Here is a 15213-nt window from a genome sequence, read left to right as displayed (position 1 = left end):
GGCCCCGGGAAGGCACTTGTCCTGGTGAGGAATTTGGACTTTGTGCTGAGGGCAGTTAGGGTAGTGATGCGGACACCGCAGAGTCCTAGGCAGGGGATCGAGGTCATCTGGGCTGTCCTGCGCTCTGTGGGGAGAAGGACAAAGGAGGGGGGCAGGCGAGGAGGAGGCAGGAAGAGGCTGTGTCAGCACCTCATCTGGCGGGGTGGGGGTGGGGGATTGAGGTGCCTCGAGTAAAGGAGGGCAGGCACCCTGTTCTCACAGCGGGAGTGTGGCCAGAAAGCTGGACGGCTGGGAGCACCGCCTTCCAGTTGGTGTGTGGCTTTAACTCCATTTGTGAGCTGTCCCCTTTCCTCGTTCCAGTTAATTGCTCCAGCTGCCTTTGATTAAAATAGGCCCTTTGGGACGCCTGGGTGGCTCAGTTGGTTAAACTTCTGATTTTGGTTTGGGTCATGATCTTAACCATTTGTGGGAGTTTAAGCCCTGTGTCGGGCTCTGTGCTGACAATGCGGGGCCTGCTTCAGATTCCCTCTCTCTCTTTCTCTCCCCTTCTCCCCCTCTCCCTCCCTCCCTCTCTCTTTTTTTCTTAAATGTTTTATTTATTTCTAGGAGAGAGAGAGAGAGAGAGACAGCATGAGCAGGGGAGGGTCAGAGAGAGAGGGAATCACAGACTCTGAAACAGGCTCCAGGCTCTGAGCTGGCAGTCAGCACAGAGCTCGAACACACGAACCGCGAGACCACGACCTAAGCGAAAGTCAGACGCTTAACCGACTAAGCCACCCAGGCGCCCCTCCCTCCCTCCCTCTCTGTTCCTCCCCTGCTCACACTGTCTTTCTATCAAAAAAACAAGGAAATAAGCTTTAAATAAATAAATAAGTAAACATTTTAAAAAAATAGGCCCTTTGTGGGATGGTGGGTGATGTTCCACGTAAAACTTGTATACAACGATGCACATATTTGTCTTTGTAGTTCCCAGTTTTCCATATGAATGTGAACACGTGTGCAGGTCACTCATGTAACGGATATGTAATTCGTAGAACTGTTCTTATTTCTAATAAGTGAGTGTCCTTGCCCTCATTTGGAGAGGCTGGCCAAGGGCCTTACAGGCAATGTGAAGAACAGAGCCCAGTTCCTGTCTCCTGCCCTTTGCAGTCACCTTACCCCGGGCACCTCTCATCACCTCTTTGAGGTTTCCTCACCTCTCAGACGATGCTGATCTGATCCGCACAGAGTTCCTGTGAGGATCAGAGGCATGATGGCATCCTTATAGTCATAACAGCTCTTACAGTATACTAATTCATGTGTCCGTATCTACCACCCGTGTAGAGTGAGCCCCCGGAAGGTAACTGGAATCCCCTCCTGGTCTTGTGCACCTTTGCTCTGAAAATGAATGCTTTCAGACTCTGTTACTAATACCATCAAGTGCATTAAGTGAATATGCTTAAGCACTGTCCACGCCTTCTCCTTCTTCAGGACCTGGCCATGCCCTCATTGAACAGTGGAATCCTGTAGGCCTGGTTGGCATCATCACTGCGTTCAACTTCCCTGTGGCTGTGTATGGCTGGAACAATGCCATCGCAATGATCTGTGGCAATGTCTGCCTTTGGTAAGACCTGCTTGCTTTTTTTTTTTTTTAGACATTTATTTATTTTTTAAATAATTTTTTTTTAATGTTTTATTTATTTTTGAGAGACAGTGAGAGACAGCATGAGCAGGGGAGGGTCAGAGAGAGAGGGAGATACATAATCCGAAGCAAGCTCCAGGCTCTGAGCTAGCTCTCAGAGCCTGACGCGAGGCTCAAACCCACGAACTGTGACTTCCGACCTGAGCTGAAGTCAGACGCCCAACCGACTGAACCATCCAGGCACCCCGACATTTATTTATTTTTGAGAGACAGCAAACGACAGCGTGAGTAGGGGAGGGGCAGAGAGAGGGAGACGCAGAATCGGACCAGGCTCCAGGCTCTGAGCTAGCTGTCAGCCTAGAGCCAATGTGGGGCTCAGACTCCCTGTGAGATCATGACCTGAACTGAAGTTGGATGCTTTACCAGCTGAGCCACTCAGGCACCCAACACTGGATATATTCTTTACACCACATCCTGCAAATAGAAAACCAAGTTAGGAAGTTGAAAGGAAAAAAAAAAAAAAAACTTGGGAAGAGTCCCAACCCTCATTGTGAAATTTGACTTATTTTTTTCCCATTCAATAAAAATTTCATACTGACTTCCCGAGTGATTTTAGTGCCCTTGACCATTGTTCCTATTGGTACATTAACTTTTACCTGTCTGTAAAATATGTGACAGTAGAAATTAGTTGGGAAAATGTCTGTATTTTGTAGATGAAAAAAGAGTTGCTTGTTTTGGGCTTCCACGTTGAGTGGGAAAAATGAGATCAGGAAGGCCAGGACAGTTGTCATTGCCCATTTGGCATCTGGTCTACTGGTCATTAACTTAACGTTAATGTTGTGTTCGGTTGAATATACTCAAAGCCTGCCTACAGAAGCCAGGCATCGTTGGGAGATTAATGATTTGGCTCTGTGTTGCCAAAGGGACCCATGCTTTTCAATGTTTTAATCCATAAAGACTAGTGTGGTTTTCCCAGCCCCTTGAGCCTTCTGAGGACCTCATAAAGTTCATGTTGATAGAATTCCATTTCCGTAATTGCCAGAGGCTAATCTAACAGTTGCTGTGATCATTGCAGCAGGCAGGTTCAAAATTGCTTGGTGCCATTTTTATATTTTTCAAAGTTTTGTAGTCCCTGAGGTCCCAAAAACACAAAGCTCAAGGACAGATTTTGATTTCGTTTCTTACCAGGCTCTGTGGTTTAATTGGGCAGAACTTTTCACAAAGTCTTGGTTCTGCTTGATAATAAAAGGGATTTATGGTTTCCACCAAATTAAGTTGCCTTTTTTTTTTTTAATCCTCTCAAGGAAAGGAGCTCCAACAACTTCCCTCATTAGTGTAGCTGTGACCAAGTAAGTATGTGTGGCTTTCTTTTTCCTGAGTATTGAATTATCGGAAAAGGTGGTTGATAGGCACTGAGTTTTAATCTAGCGTGGAATGGTCATATTTAGTTAAGCATGGAACTTGGATAACTTTTTTTTCCCCTTGGCGTGTAGTCACTTTTTTTTTTTTTTTTTTTTTAATGATTGGGAAGGAGGGAGAAGGAAAGGGAATGAGTGGGGAAGGGGCAGAGAGAGAGGGAGGGGAAGGGGCAGAGAGAGAGGGAGATAGAGGACCCTAAGCAGACTCCATGCTGACAGCAGAGAGCCCGATGCAGGGCCCAAACTCATGAACAGGGAGATCGTGACCTGAGCTGAAGTTGGTTCCTTAACTGATTGAGGTACCCGGGTGCCCCTGTAATAACTTTTCTATCATTTTATGATATATGGAGCCCTTGCTGAGCTCTGTAATGGAACTCTTTGGAAACAAGCCCAATATTGATGAACATGTCGAAATTGGGCTCTTCAAAACCTTTATGTCTTTTGGGAAATAAAGCCAAATCCATTGGAAAGAAAATACCTTACAGTTTAGGGACTGTATTTAGCAACTTATAAACATGTTCCTGGTTTGGATTTTTACCCAGCTAATACTCTTACGGCTTTTGTTTAATAGGTGGTTGGCAAAACAGAAAGAAAGAGTTCTTATACTGTTCTGCTGACTCTTTTTTTTCTTTTAAATTTTTTAATGTTTAGTTTATTTTTGAGAGAGACAGAGTGTGAGTGGGGGAGGGACAGAGAGAGAGGGAGACAGAATCCGAAGCAGGCTCCAGGCTCTGAGCTGTCTGCACAGAGCCCGATGCGGGGCTCGAACTCCCAAACCGTGAGGTCAGTGACCTGATCTCAACCCACTGAGCCACCCAGGTGCCCCTCTACTGACTCTTCTAATACTATCTAAAATGTATTTCATGTGTTGATTACAAAGGCTATTCAGTCATTTTTGAGAACTTGACAGCTCTGATTAGGTCATAAAATCAGTGTTACTGGTTTATTGTTGCAGAACTTAGACTCTGTATAGAATATGATGCTGTCTCCCTGCATAGAGTAGTGACTGTTGACCCTTCTTGATGTTCCATTGGCTGCATCGTCTGCAGTCTCTGATTTAAGAATTGCTGGTGGAAAGCTTGTGAGATCTTTATGGAAGAGGGTCCTTGGGTATTAGAAGTCCATTGAAGAACAGTGGCATAGGAATTGACACGGGGGCTGAAAGACAGTAGTGTGTCTTAGCATTTACTTGAAAGGAATACGTGATATTGAGGAAACTTTATCCTCCAAGGCAAGATAATTAAATAATTACTGAATTATAATAATTAAAATGTATGACTGTAATTATACTTAAATTATTATTAAGTATTAAAGACGACTCTGCACAACACATGAGACAAAACACATCTATAAAAATGATGAGATACCTTAAAAAAAAACCCAAAACAGTTAATGTCAACAGAGTGAACAGACTTACTGATTGTTGTTATGCAGCTTTTTGTTTTAAGTTTATTTTTTTATTTGGGGGGAGAGAGAGAGTGAAGAGGTGAGGGGCAGAGAGAGTGAAGGAGAGAGAATCCCAAGCAGGCTCTGCACTATCAGCACAGAGCCTGACCATGAGATCATGATCTGAGCTGAGGTCAAGAATGGAATGCTTAACTGAGCACCCAGGTGCCCCATCAGTCGGTTTAAAATATTTATTTTGATAATGGTTTCAAATGTTCTACACGATTGCTGCTTTGAGCTTATTTATTTGCTCTAAACAGTTTGAAGGATTTGAAATGGTCCTATGGGAGCGTGGCTGATGTTTTAGGTAATTGAGAATGTTACCTGATTCTGTTAGAGAAGACAGTAAGTAAAGTGATGTTAGATTTTGCTGGAATTAACCAAGGGTGCTGTAGTTAACCACCAGTTCCTAAATTCAGCTAAATGTTCAGATTCCTAGATGAACAGTGGCTACACATTGTACCTTTTTCTATTCATAAAGAGGTAGAAAAGAGCATAGTTTGCCAGGAGAGAGAGTGTCCGGCATTTCTCTTTATTCTGAGTCTTTATAACATTTTATGCAGGAGTAAGGAGATGAGATCTGCTTTGGGCAGGTGTGAGGCTTGTTCTGGCTCAAAAGCCTGCTGACCCACAAGAACCAGAATGTCTTAGAGAAAATCCATAGGCAGAGTTCAGTTTCCTACCAGAGACATGAAGTTATGAAAGTCTCTGTGCTCAGGGAAGACCAGAAAGCCTGAGGCTCCCATTTACAGTTCTCACGTTAGGCCAGTCCAGATGGAGTTGACCAGTCAGGGGTCGTTTCTCTCCTAAGTCATGCTATGTCTGTGTAGTACTGGTGACCCTCTGACATTGACCAGGTGACCTGGGCAGCAGAATGAGAGAGTTTACCCAAAGTTAGAGGCTCATGCAGTAGGGAAAAGGGTTTTGTAAACCCACAGACACAGAATAAAATCCTGACCCTTCAAAACTGACCCATCTCTTTGTGCAAACAGTGTATATACCCCAAGTCTGTGGAAAAAACCGTACAACCTGACATCTAGGCTCAGACATTACAACTGCCTGTAACGTGGTCCTTGGTGGGCAGGAGAAAAGAAAACCGCTCAAAAGGACAGTTTTGGGGACACTTGAAGAATTTATGTTTAACAATAGTATCTTTTTCTTATGGAAGTAGGTTTTTTTTTTTAATTTGGATTTTTAAAAAAATTCAAACAAATTAGAAAACCTAGCCAGAAGGTTAGGATGATTGATGAATAGAGAATCTTCTGAAAGCTTAGAATGAATGAAAGAGAAACCAGAATTACTGGAGCCATTTTTTACAGCTCCTCATCAGATTTCAGTTGTATTGAACTGTGTTTATTATTTTAACTCTAATAGAATACATTGTATTATTCAGTGTTTAAAGAATAAACTGTGCTGGCCCACAGTGCTTGAGCCTGGAGGGTGCTGATACTTGTTTAGTAAAGGATTTTGTTGGTGTGAAGCTAGTGGACACTAGTCTTGAACTTGCTTAGATTCTTCTGGCAGGCATAGCTCCCTCTGCTGTATGTGCTGCGCAACTACACTAGGTTTGGGGACCTTTTTGTTTCATCCTTTACCGCTTTCCTGGCCGGCCTCACTCTGTACACATGTGTTGGAACTTCATTTGCTAATGGGAGACTACCTTCTTCCTTTTTATTTCTTTGCCATCATTTTAATGAATTTGTGGCAAGAGAAAAAAAAATGCCCTATGCTCACTCTGTCATCTTGAGCTAGACGTATATTCCTACTTCGGCAGAAAATCTTTTTCTTTTTTTTTTTTTTTCTTAAATAGTTTATTGTCAAGTTAGTTTCCACATAACACCCAGTGCTCATCCCAGTAAGTGTCCTCCTCCATGCCCATCCCCCCCTTCCCCTCTCCCGCACCCCCATCAGCCCTCAGTTTATTCTTAATATTTAAGAGTCACTTATGGTTTGTCTCCCTCCCTCTTCTTAACTACTTTTCCCCCCTTTCCCTCCCCTATAGTCCTCTGTTAAGTTTCTCCTGTTCCGCATATGAGTGAAAACATGTGGTATCTGTCCTTCTTTGGCAGAAAATCTTTGAAAACAGTGAGCCCTTAAACTATGTGACCAAAGCATTGTATCTTTTATTTATTTTGCATGTGTTTTTTTCTTCTAAAGATTTTAGGGGGAAAAGAATTCTGCTTTNGGAATTATTCCTAGTTTTAGAAAAACCCTTAGGAATTAAATTGTTTTCTTTCTTAGTAATTGCTTTTTCCTTTCTAGGATAATAGCTAAGGTTCTAGAGGACAACAAGCTGCCTGGTGCTATTTGTTCCTTGACCTGTGGTGGAGCAGATATAGGGTAGGTCAGCGGGCCCTGTATTTCTTTCTTTGAAGGACTCCAGGTTGACTGATTACAATCATTTGTTTTTAAATGTTTTTTTATTTTCTTGTTTATTTTAGTTTATTTTAATGTTTTATTTATTTCTGAGAGAGAGAGAGACAGCATGAGCAGGGGAGGGTCAGAGAGAGAGGGAGACACAGAATCTGAATCAGGCTCTGAGCTGTCAGCACAGAGCCCGACGCAGGGCTGGAACCCACAAACTGCGAGTTCATGACCCGAGAGGAAGTCAGACGCTTAACCAACTTGAGCCACCCAGGGGCCCCAGAATTAGCTTTATTAGAATAATGAAACCTAGTACAGCTGAGGAGGTGTGAGTGGTGTTTTTAGAATCATTATTATTATGTATCTTATTGAGCTTTGTCTTTATTAGCTTTGTTGGGGGAAGAGTAAGAATTATTTTTTTAAATTGCCCGGAGCTGCTTGTGTAAGGTGCTTACAGCCTAAAGTAAGAAACTGCTGTAACATTGAGAAGCCTCTGGCTTCCTAACACTGGATTTATAAAGGTGCTTACTTATAAAGCAAAGCTGTGGAGTTGGAGTCTGGTGTCTTCCTCCCCCTGCAGGGATCCTGTCCTATTGTCTAGGTTCTTCAGCTGAACAAAAAAGGGAGCCCTGGGAATATAGCCTTTTTAAAAAAATGTATTGTTTTTAAAAAATTGCTATATAAGTCACATACCATGAAATTCTGTCTTTAAAAAGGTACAGTTGAGTGGTTTTTAGAATATTCAATGTTTCACAGCCATCACCATTATCTTATTTGAGAACATTTTCTTTTTTTTTAATGTTTTATTCATTTTTGAGAGAGAGAGAGAGAGACAGCATGAGTAGGGGAGGGTCAGAGAGAGAGGAAGACACAGAATCCGAAAGAGGTTCCAGGCTCTGAGCTGGCTGTCAGCACAGAGCCTGACGCGGGGCTCAAACCCATGAACCGCGGGATCATGACCTGAGCCAAAGTCGGTTGCTTAATGGACTGAGCCACCCAGGCGCCCCGAGAACATTTTCATTTCACCAAAAAGGAACTTCGCACGCATTAGCACTCACTTACCATCCCCTCTTCCCCTGGCAACCACGCCTCTACTTTCTATCTCTATAGATGGGCCTCTTTGGGACATTTCAGGTAAATGGAATCATATAACCTGTGGCCTTTTGTGTCTGGTTTCTTTAACTCAGCATAATATCAGAGCCCTTTTAAAGTTGGGAACTGATTCTTCCCTGAATCACGGTGAAAGTGAAAGTTGTTACTACTGGCTGACACTTCATTTGTTTAAGATTTTATTTTTAAGTTATCTTTACATCCAACGTGGGGTTGGAACTCAAAATTATAAGATCTAGAGTCCTGTGCTGTACCCGCCAAGGCAGCCAGGTGCCCCTGGCTTAGACTTTAATTAGGTGTGGTTTCATAGGGGGTCACACAGGTGTGCTTAAAATGTTGGTCTCCCTCCGTCACTTTCACCACACTACTCCACCTACTGGTCAGTCTCAAAAAAATACATATACATAAATAGATCAATCAGCCTTTTTTTTTATAAAAATGAGAACATGTTAGGAAATGACAACTTTTNAAAAAAAAAAAAAGGAAATGACAACTTTCACATATAGAGCACATTCTGAAATACTATCTAAATGTCATTTATAAAATGAATAGAGGGGCACCTGGGTGGCTCAGTTGGTTAAGCATCTGACTTCAGCTCAGGTCATGGTCTCATGGTTCGTGGGTTTCAGCCCCGCGTCGGGCTCTGTGTTGACAGCTCAGAGCCTGGAGCCTGCTTCAGATTCTGTGTCTCCCTCCCTCTCTGCCCTTTACCCGTTAGCACTTTGTCTCTCCAAAGTAAATAAATGTTTAAAAAAATAAATAAATAGTATATCCTTTGACCTAGTCTTTTTTGCACTTTGTAATTTGTTTTTTTAAAATGTTTATTTACTTATTTCTGAGAGAGATAGAGAGAGAGAGAGAGAGAGAGAGAGAAGGAGACAGATTCCAAAGCAGGCTCTGCACTGTCACTGCAGGGCCAATGTGGGTGTTGAACCCACGAACCCCAAAATTGTGAGCTGAGCTAAACTCAAGAGTTGGATACTTAACCAAGTGAGCCACCCAGGTGCCACTCTTTCTTGCACTTAAAAAAAATTTTTTTTTAAAATGTTATTTATTTCTGAGAGAGAGACAGCATGAGCAGGGGAGGGTCAGAGAGAGAGGGAGACACAGAATCTGAAATAGGCTTCAGGTTCTGAGCTGTCTGCCTGCACAGAGCCTGATGAGGGTCTTGAACCCACGAACTGTGAGATCATGACCTGAGCCAAAGTCGGACATTTAACCGACTGAGCCACCCAGGCGCCCCTCTTTCTTGCACTTTGAAACATCTAGGCCTTCACGTTGGTCTCGGACTAGCTCAGATAGAGTAGTGTTTGCAGGCATGCATTTAGTAATAGGCACTGTGAGTATCCGTATCCGTGCTCATGTTTGCTGGGCTGAACATGGGGAAGTCTCCATGTATAACCTCATCAAGCTGTTCCAGCCTTAATATAAGTCTGATGCTGTGGGTACCCTGCATGGTCCATACCAAATCCTTTGAAGCCCAGAACCAGGAGCCAGGTGGATCAGGTCAAGAGGATCTGGTTTAGATTTCTTCGAGGTAACTGGAAATCCTAGCACAGTCTTTATTAAGTGAGCTTCCATGAGAGATACTTAGGCTGTTTCCCTGCAACCTTCACATTTTTAATTCTTAAAGGAATTAGTAGTTGGGGACTCTGCAGAATAACTGGGATGGTAATTAAGGAAGTGTTAAGGTCATAATATATAGGAAGGACTTTTGTCTTTCACAACGTCCTCAAGGTGATTTCAGTTTATAGAAAGCTCCCAGGATAGGCTGTTGTGCTGCATGGCTCTGCCTGTGAACATCTAGTTAATTTTCTTTAAAATAGATATATATTTTTTTGCATTTATTTATTTTTGAGAGACAGAGCATGAGGAGGGGAGGGGCAGAGAGAGAGGGAGGGAAGGAGGGAGGAAGACACAGACTCTGAAGCAGGTACCAGGCATTGAGCTGTCAGCCCTGAGCTGGACTTGGGGCTCAAATTCATGAACTGTGAGATCATGACCTGAGCCGAAGTTGGATGCCCAACCGACTGAACCACTCAGGTGCCCCTCTAGTTCATTTTCATGAAAACTTTCCCTCACATCCTTGGGATAGACTTGCTTGTATCTTTGATTGAGTGTCTCCATGATGAGGAAATGTTCTGACATGGAATCTGAAATGATTCCAGTAGGTGGCCCTGTTACTGGGTTTCTCTGCTGTGGGTGACCATGTTCATTGCCCTGCAGCACTGCAATGGCCAAAGATGAGCGGGTGAACCTGCTGTCCTTCACCGGGAGCACCCAGGTGGGAAAACAGGTGGCCCTTATGGTGCAGGAGAGGTTTGGTAAGTGTTGCCTTTTTTTTTTAATTTTTTTTTCTAATGTTTTTTATTTATTTCTGAGAGAGAGAGCGAGAGAGAGACAGCATGAGCAGGGGAGGGTCAGAGAGAGAGGGAGACACAGAATCTGAAACAGGCTCCAGGCTCTGAGCTAGCTGTCCGCACAGAGCCCGACGCAGGGCTCGAACCCATGGACAGGGAGATCATGACCTGAGCCAAAATCCACAGCCTAACATTTAACGGAGCCACCCAGGTGCCCGCCAAAGGCTCTGCTTTTAAACAGCAGGTTTACAAACCACTAGAGCTAATAACTACAATCAGGAAGGTTACAGGATACAAGATCATGATACAAATATCACTTGCATTTGTTTACTTTAACAATGCGCATTCTGAAAATGAAATTCTGAAGACAGTTCCACTTATACTAGTGTCAAAAAGAATAAAACACTTAAGAATAAATTTAGCAAGGGTTCCTGGCTGGCTCAGTTGGTAGAGCATGTGACTTTTCATCTCAGGGTTGTGAGTTCAAGCCCCATGTTGGGCATGGAGATTACTTAAAAATAAAATCTTTAATGGGGCGCCTGGGTGGCTCAGTCGGTTGAGCGTCTGACTTTGCTCAGGTCATGATCTTGTGGTTCGTGGGTTTCCTGTCTCGCGGCAGGCTCTTTGCTGACACCTAGCTCGGAGCCTGGAGCCTGTTTCAGATTCTATGTCTCCCTCTCTCTCTGACCCTTCCCTGCTCACGCTGTCTCTCTCCCTCTCTTAGAAAAAAAAAAAAAAAAATCTTAAAAAAATAAGAAATTTAATGAAAGAAGTTGAAGTCTTTGTAGAAAGTACTACAAAGTATCATTGAAAGTAATTAAAGAAGACTTAAGTCAATGTAAAGACGTCCCGTTTTCACTGTTTGGGAAACTTAATATTATTAGCCTAAGATCAATACTGCCCAGGTAATCTACAGATTCATTGCAGTCCTTTTCCAAATGTCAACTGGCATTCTTCTTGCAGAATGACAGGCTGATCCTAAGATTCAGAGGAAATGCAAAGGACTCCAAGCAGCCAAAATAATATTGAACAAGGAAAACAAAGGGGGACTCATACATCCTGATAACACAACTCAGGATAATAAATAGAGTAATCAAGACTATGTACTCGTATAAGGACAGACATAAAGATCAGTGGAATAATGGTCCAGAAATAAACCCTTAGAGTTACACTTAGTTGATTTTTGATAAGGCTGCCAGGACATTTCATTGGGGGAAAAACTAGTCCTTTTAATAAACAGTGCTGGGACCACTAAATATCCCATGTATGTGAGTATGAAATTAGACCCCCTCCTCTTCCTATACCCAAAAATTGACTCCTGATGTATCAAAGACCTGATTGTAAGAGCCAGAACCATCAAACTCTTAGAAGAAAACGTAGGAATAGGTTTTTGTGACCTTGGACTAGGCAATAGTTTCTTGGGTATGACCCCTAAAACACAACCAACACAAGATAGACTTCATCAAAAATAAAAACTTACGTGCTTCAAAGGATACTATCGAAAAAGTGGAAAGAACAACCTACAGAATGGGAAAAGTTATTTGCAAATCCTTTATCTGGTAAGAGATTGGTACCTAAAATAAATAAAGGACTCTTCCAATTCAACAGTATAAAACACAACCCAGGGGCACCTGGGTGGCTCAGTTGGTTAAGGCTCTGATTCTTGATTTCAGCTCATATCATGATCTCAGGGTTTGTGAGTTTGAGCCCAAATCTGCTTAAATAGTGCAGAACCTGCTTGTGATTCTCCCTGTGTCTCTGTCTCTCTCTGTCTCTCTCTCTGCCCCTCCCCCACCTCTCTCAGATATAAATAATAATTATATTATTGAAAAAAATTAACCAATATATCCAACCCTAGAGTAGTAGCTAAGTAAAATTTAGTCCATCATCATGGCAAAATACTTTTCAGTGATTTTTTTTTTTTAACCGCCTTTAACAACTTAGGGAAAAGGTGTAAGAGCAAATTAGTTTGTATGATCTCAAGCAATCAAGTAAATAGAAACGAAAAGCGAGGAGATTTGAAGGCTCTATACCAAATTAAAAAAAAATTAATGTTTATTTATTTTTGAGAGACAGAGACAGAGCTTGAGTGGGGAGAGGTAGAGAGTGGGAGACACAGAATCTGAAGCAGGCTCCAGGCTCTGAGCTGTAAGCACAGAGCCCAAACTCTCAAACCTTGAGATCATGACCCGAGCCATAGTTGAACGCTTAACCGACTGAGCCACCCAGGTGCCCCGGCACTGCACCAAATTATGAGGAGAAATTTCATGATAACTTAGGAGCCAAAGCTTTTTGCCTGTTTGATACTTTCTGATTAAAACTGTTTTTTTCTGCAATGAGCACATACTTGTTTTCAAGTTTATTTGTTTTTAGAGAGATGAAGCGAGGGAGAGGGAGTGAGCATGAGCGGGAGAGAGGCAGAGAGGAAGAGAGAATTGCCATGCAGGCTTCACATGGTCACTGTAGACTTCGATGTGGGGCTTGATGCTGTGAACTGTGAGATTATAACCTGAGCCGAAATCAAGAGTCAGATCCATAACTGACTGAGCCACATGACCACATCATTTTTTAACTTTTTGTATTGTGGTAAAAGAAGTGTGTGTGTGTGTGTGTATGTATGTATAAATAAATATATATATATGTTTATGTTTTACATGTAATATAAAATTATCATTTTAACCATTTTAAGTGCATACTTCTGTGGCATTAAGTACATTTTCACTGTTGTGCCACCATCACCATTATCCATGTCCAGACCTGTTTTCTTTTCCCAGTGTTATCCCCATTAAAAACTAACTCCACGTTTCTGCCTTCTTCCAGCCCTTGGCAGTCATCATTCTCCTTTTTTTCTTTGTGGATTTGACTGTTCTAAGAATCTCCTAGAAGTAGACTCCCCACCCAGTGTTTGTCCTTTTGCGACTGGCTTCCTTCACGTAGCATGTCTTAAAGGTTGCAGCATGGGTCAGAATTTTCTTCCTTTTTAGGGTGGAATGATATTCCATTGTATGTATTTACCACATTTTGTTGATTCATTCATTTATTTATATTTTATTTTTTTAATGTTTGTTTATTTTTGAGAGAGAGAGAGAGAGAGAGCGTGAGCAGAGGAGAGTCAGAGAGAGAGAGGGAGACACAGAGTCTGAAACAGGCTCCAGGCTTTGAGCTGTCAGCACAGAGCCTGATGTGGGGCTCGAACTCACAAACCGTGACATCATGACCTGAGCTGAAGTTGGACACTTAACTGACTTAGCCACCCAGGTGCTCCAGTTTGTTAATTTATTGATAGACACTTGGGCTGCCTCCACTTTGCAGCTCTTGGTTTTTGTTTTAATTTTTGTCTTCACCTTGTAGCCATTATGAACAGTGCAGCTGTGAGCATAGGTGTCCACCTGTCTGTTCAAGTTCCTCTTTTCACTTCTTTTGGTTAGTACCCAGAAGTGGATGGTAATTCTATGATTCTTTTCTTGGGAAGTTACACAGTTTTCCACAATGACTGCTCCATTTCACACTGTGGAATTTGGGGAGGGGATATAATTACACATTTAGAGAAAAGTTACATGACTAACACAAGGAATTCCTTTATACCCTTTAACAAAATGCACCGACTACTTACTTGTTTCTGCATTAATTTCAACACTTTCTTTCTCTCCCGCAGCACGCACTCACATAAACTGTGGGTGCGTATTGTTTTTTAACCTTTGGAGAAAGGTGAAGACATTGTGTTTCTTTACCACTAAGTACTTTGGTATATTTCTTAAGAATAAGGACATTGTGCCATATAACTATGTATGATGAAGTTATTAAAATCAAGAAATTTGACATCAATGCAATCCTTAGGCAACAGTTAAGAAAAATTAAAAAAAAATTTTTTTTCACGCTTATTTATTTTTGAGAGACAGAGCATGAGCGGGAGGAGGGGGAGGGACAGAGGGAGAGGGAGACACAGAATCCGAAGCAGGCTCTAGGCCCTGAGCTGTCAGCACAGAGCCCAATACAGGGCTCTAACCCAGAAACTGAGATCATGACCTGAGCCGAAGTCAGACGCTTAACCGCCTGAGCCACCCAGGCGCCCCAAGAAAATTTTGTGTAATGTTTGTTTATATTTGAGAGAGCACGAGCAAGTGGGTGAGGGGCAGGGCAGGGCAGAGCGGGAGGGAGGGAATCCAAAGCGGGCTCCTTGCTGAAAGTGGAGCGTCCAGTGCGGGGCTCAAACTCAATCCATGAGACCATGACCTGAGCCAAAGTTGGACACATAACCGACTGAGCCACCCAGGCGCCCCCTTATGCTACAGTTTAAATCATAAAATAAATTGGTGTGCCTAGGTGGCTTAGTCTCTTAAGTGTCCAGCTCTGGGTTTCTGTTCAGGTCATGATCTTGAGTTTTATGAGACTGAGCCCTGCATCAGGCTCTGCACTGACCTCACGGAGCCTGCTTGGGATATTCTCTCTCCCCGTCTCTCTTTTCCCCTCCTCTGCTCATGCTCGCTCTCAAAATAAATAAAGTTAAAAAAAAAAAAAAAAACACAGTTGAGATAGGCTGTGATTTGAGACCATTTTGCAGTGTGTGGTAAGTACTGAAATGGGCATTAATATGTGTTTGTATATTTTTAAAGGGAGAAGTTTGTTAGAACTTGGAGGAAACAATGCCATCATTGGTAAGGCTGCCCTTTGTTTGCTGTTCAGAATAGTTCCAGTAGCCATGGTGACCCCACAGAACTTGGGTAGAAACTCTTCCTTTCCTCCTCTGTTGTGTGCGTCCAAGACCTAATTTTAGATTTCAGAGTTATGCTTGTGAGATCAGACACAAAGGTTTGAAGGCAGAGATGACTAGGAAGGACAGATGTTCATGTTGAGAAATGTTACCTGGGGCTTAGAGCCTGTGTCTGAGGCTTTG

The 15213-nt window shown here is 42.6% G+C and overlaps 1 protein-coding gene across 2 annotated transcripts in view; it reads left to right on the top strand.

Annotated features, from left to right (window-relative positions):
- ALDH7A1 (aldehyde dehydrogenase 7 family member A1) overlaps window positions 1-15213 on the top strand; it is a 45359-nt gene that overhangs the window by 15255 nt on the left and 14891 nt on the right. For both annotated transcript variants that reach the window (XM_077768576.1, XM_077768575.1), the window contains exons 6-10: window positions 1471-1603; window positions 2926-2970; window positions 6748-6825; window positions 10186-10283; window positions 14933-14974. In XM_077768576.1, the coding sequence (XP_077624702.1) occupies window positions 1471-1603; window positions 2926-2970; window positions 6748-6825; window positions 10186-10283; window positions 14933-14974 (396 nt within the window). The remainder of the gene's footprint in view (window positions 1-1470; window positions 1604-2925; window positions 2971-6747; window positions 6826-10185; window positions 10284-14932; window positions 14975-15213) is intronic.

The sequence above is a fragment of the Crocuta crocuta genome, unplaced genomic scaffold, assembly GCF_008692635.1.
Source record: "Crocuta crocuta isolate KB4526 unplaced genomic scaffold, BGI_CrCroc_1.0 scaffold64, whole genome shotgun sequence".
Lineage (NCBI taxonomy): Eukaryota > Metazoa > Chordata > Mammalia > Carnivora > Hyaenidae > Crocuta > Crocuta crocuta.
Note: the sequence above shows the minus strand (reverse complement) of the source record. Positions and strands in the feature narration are given on the sequence as shown.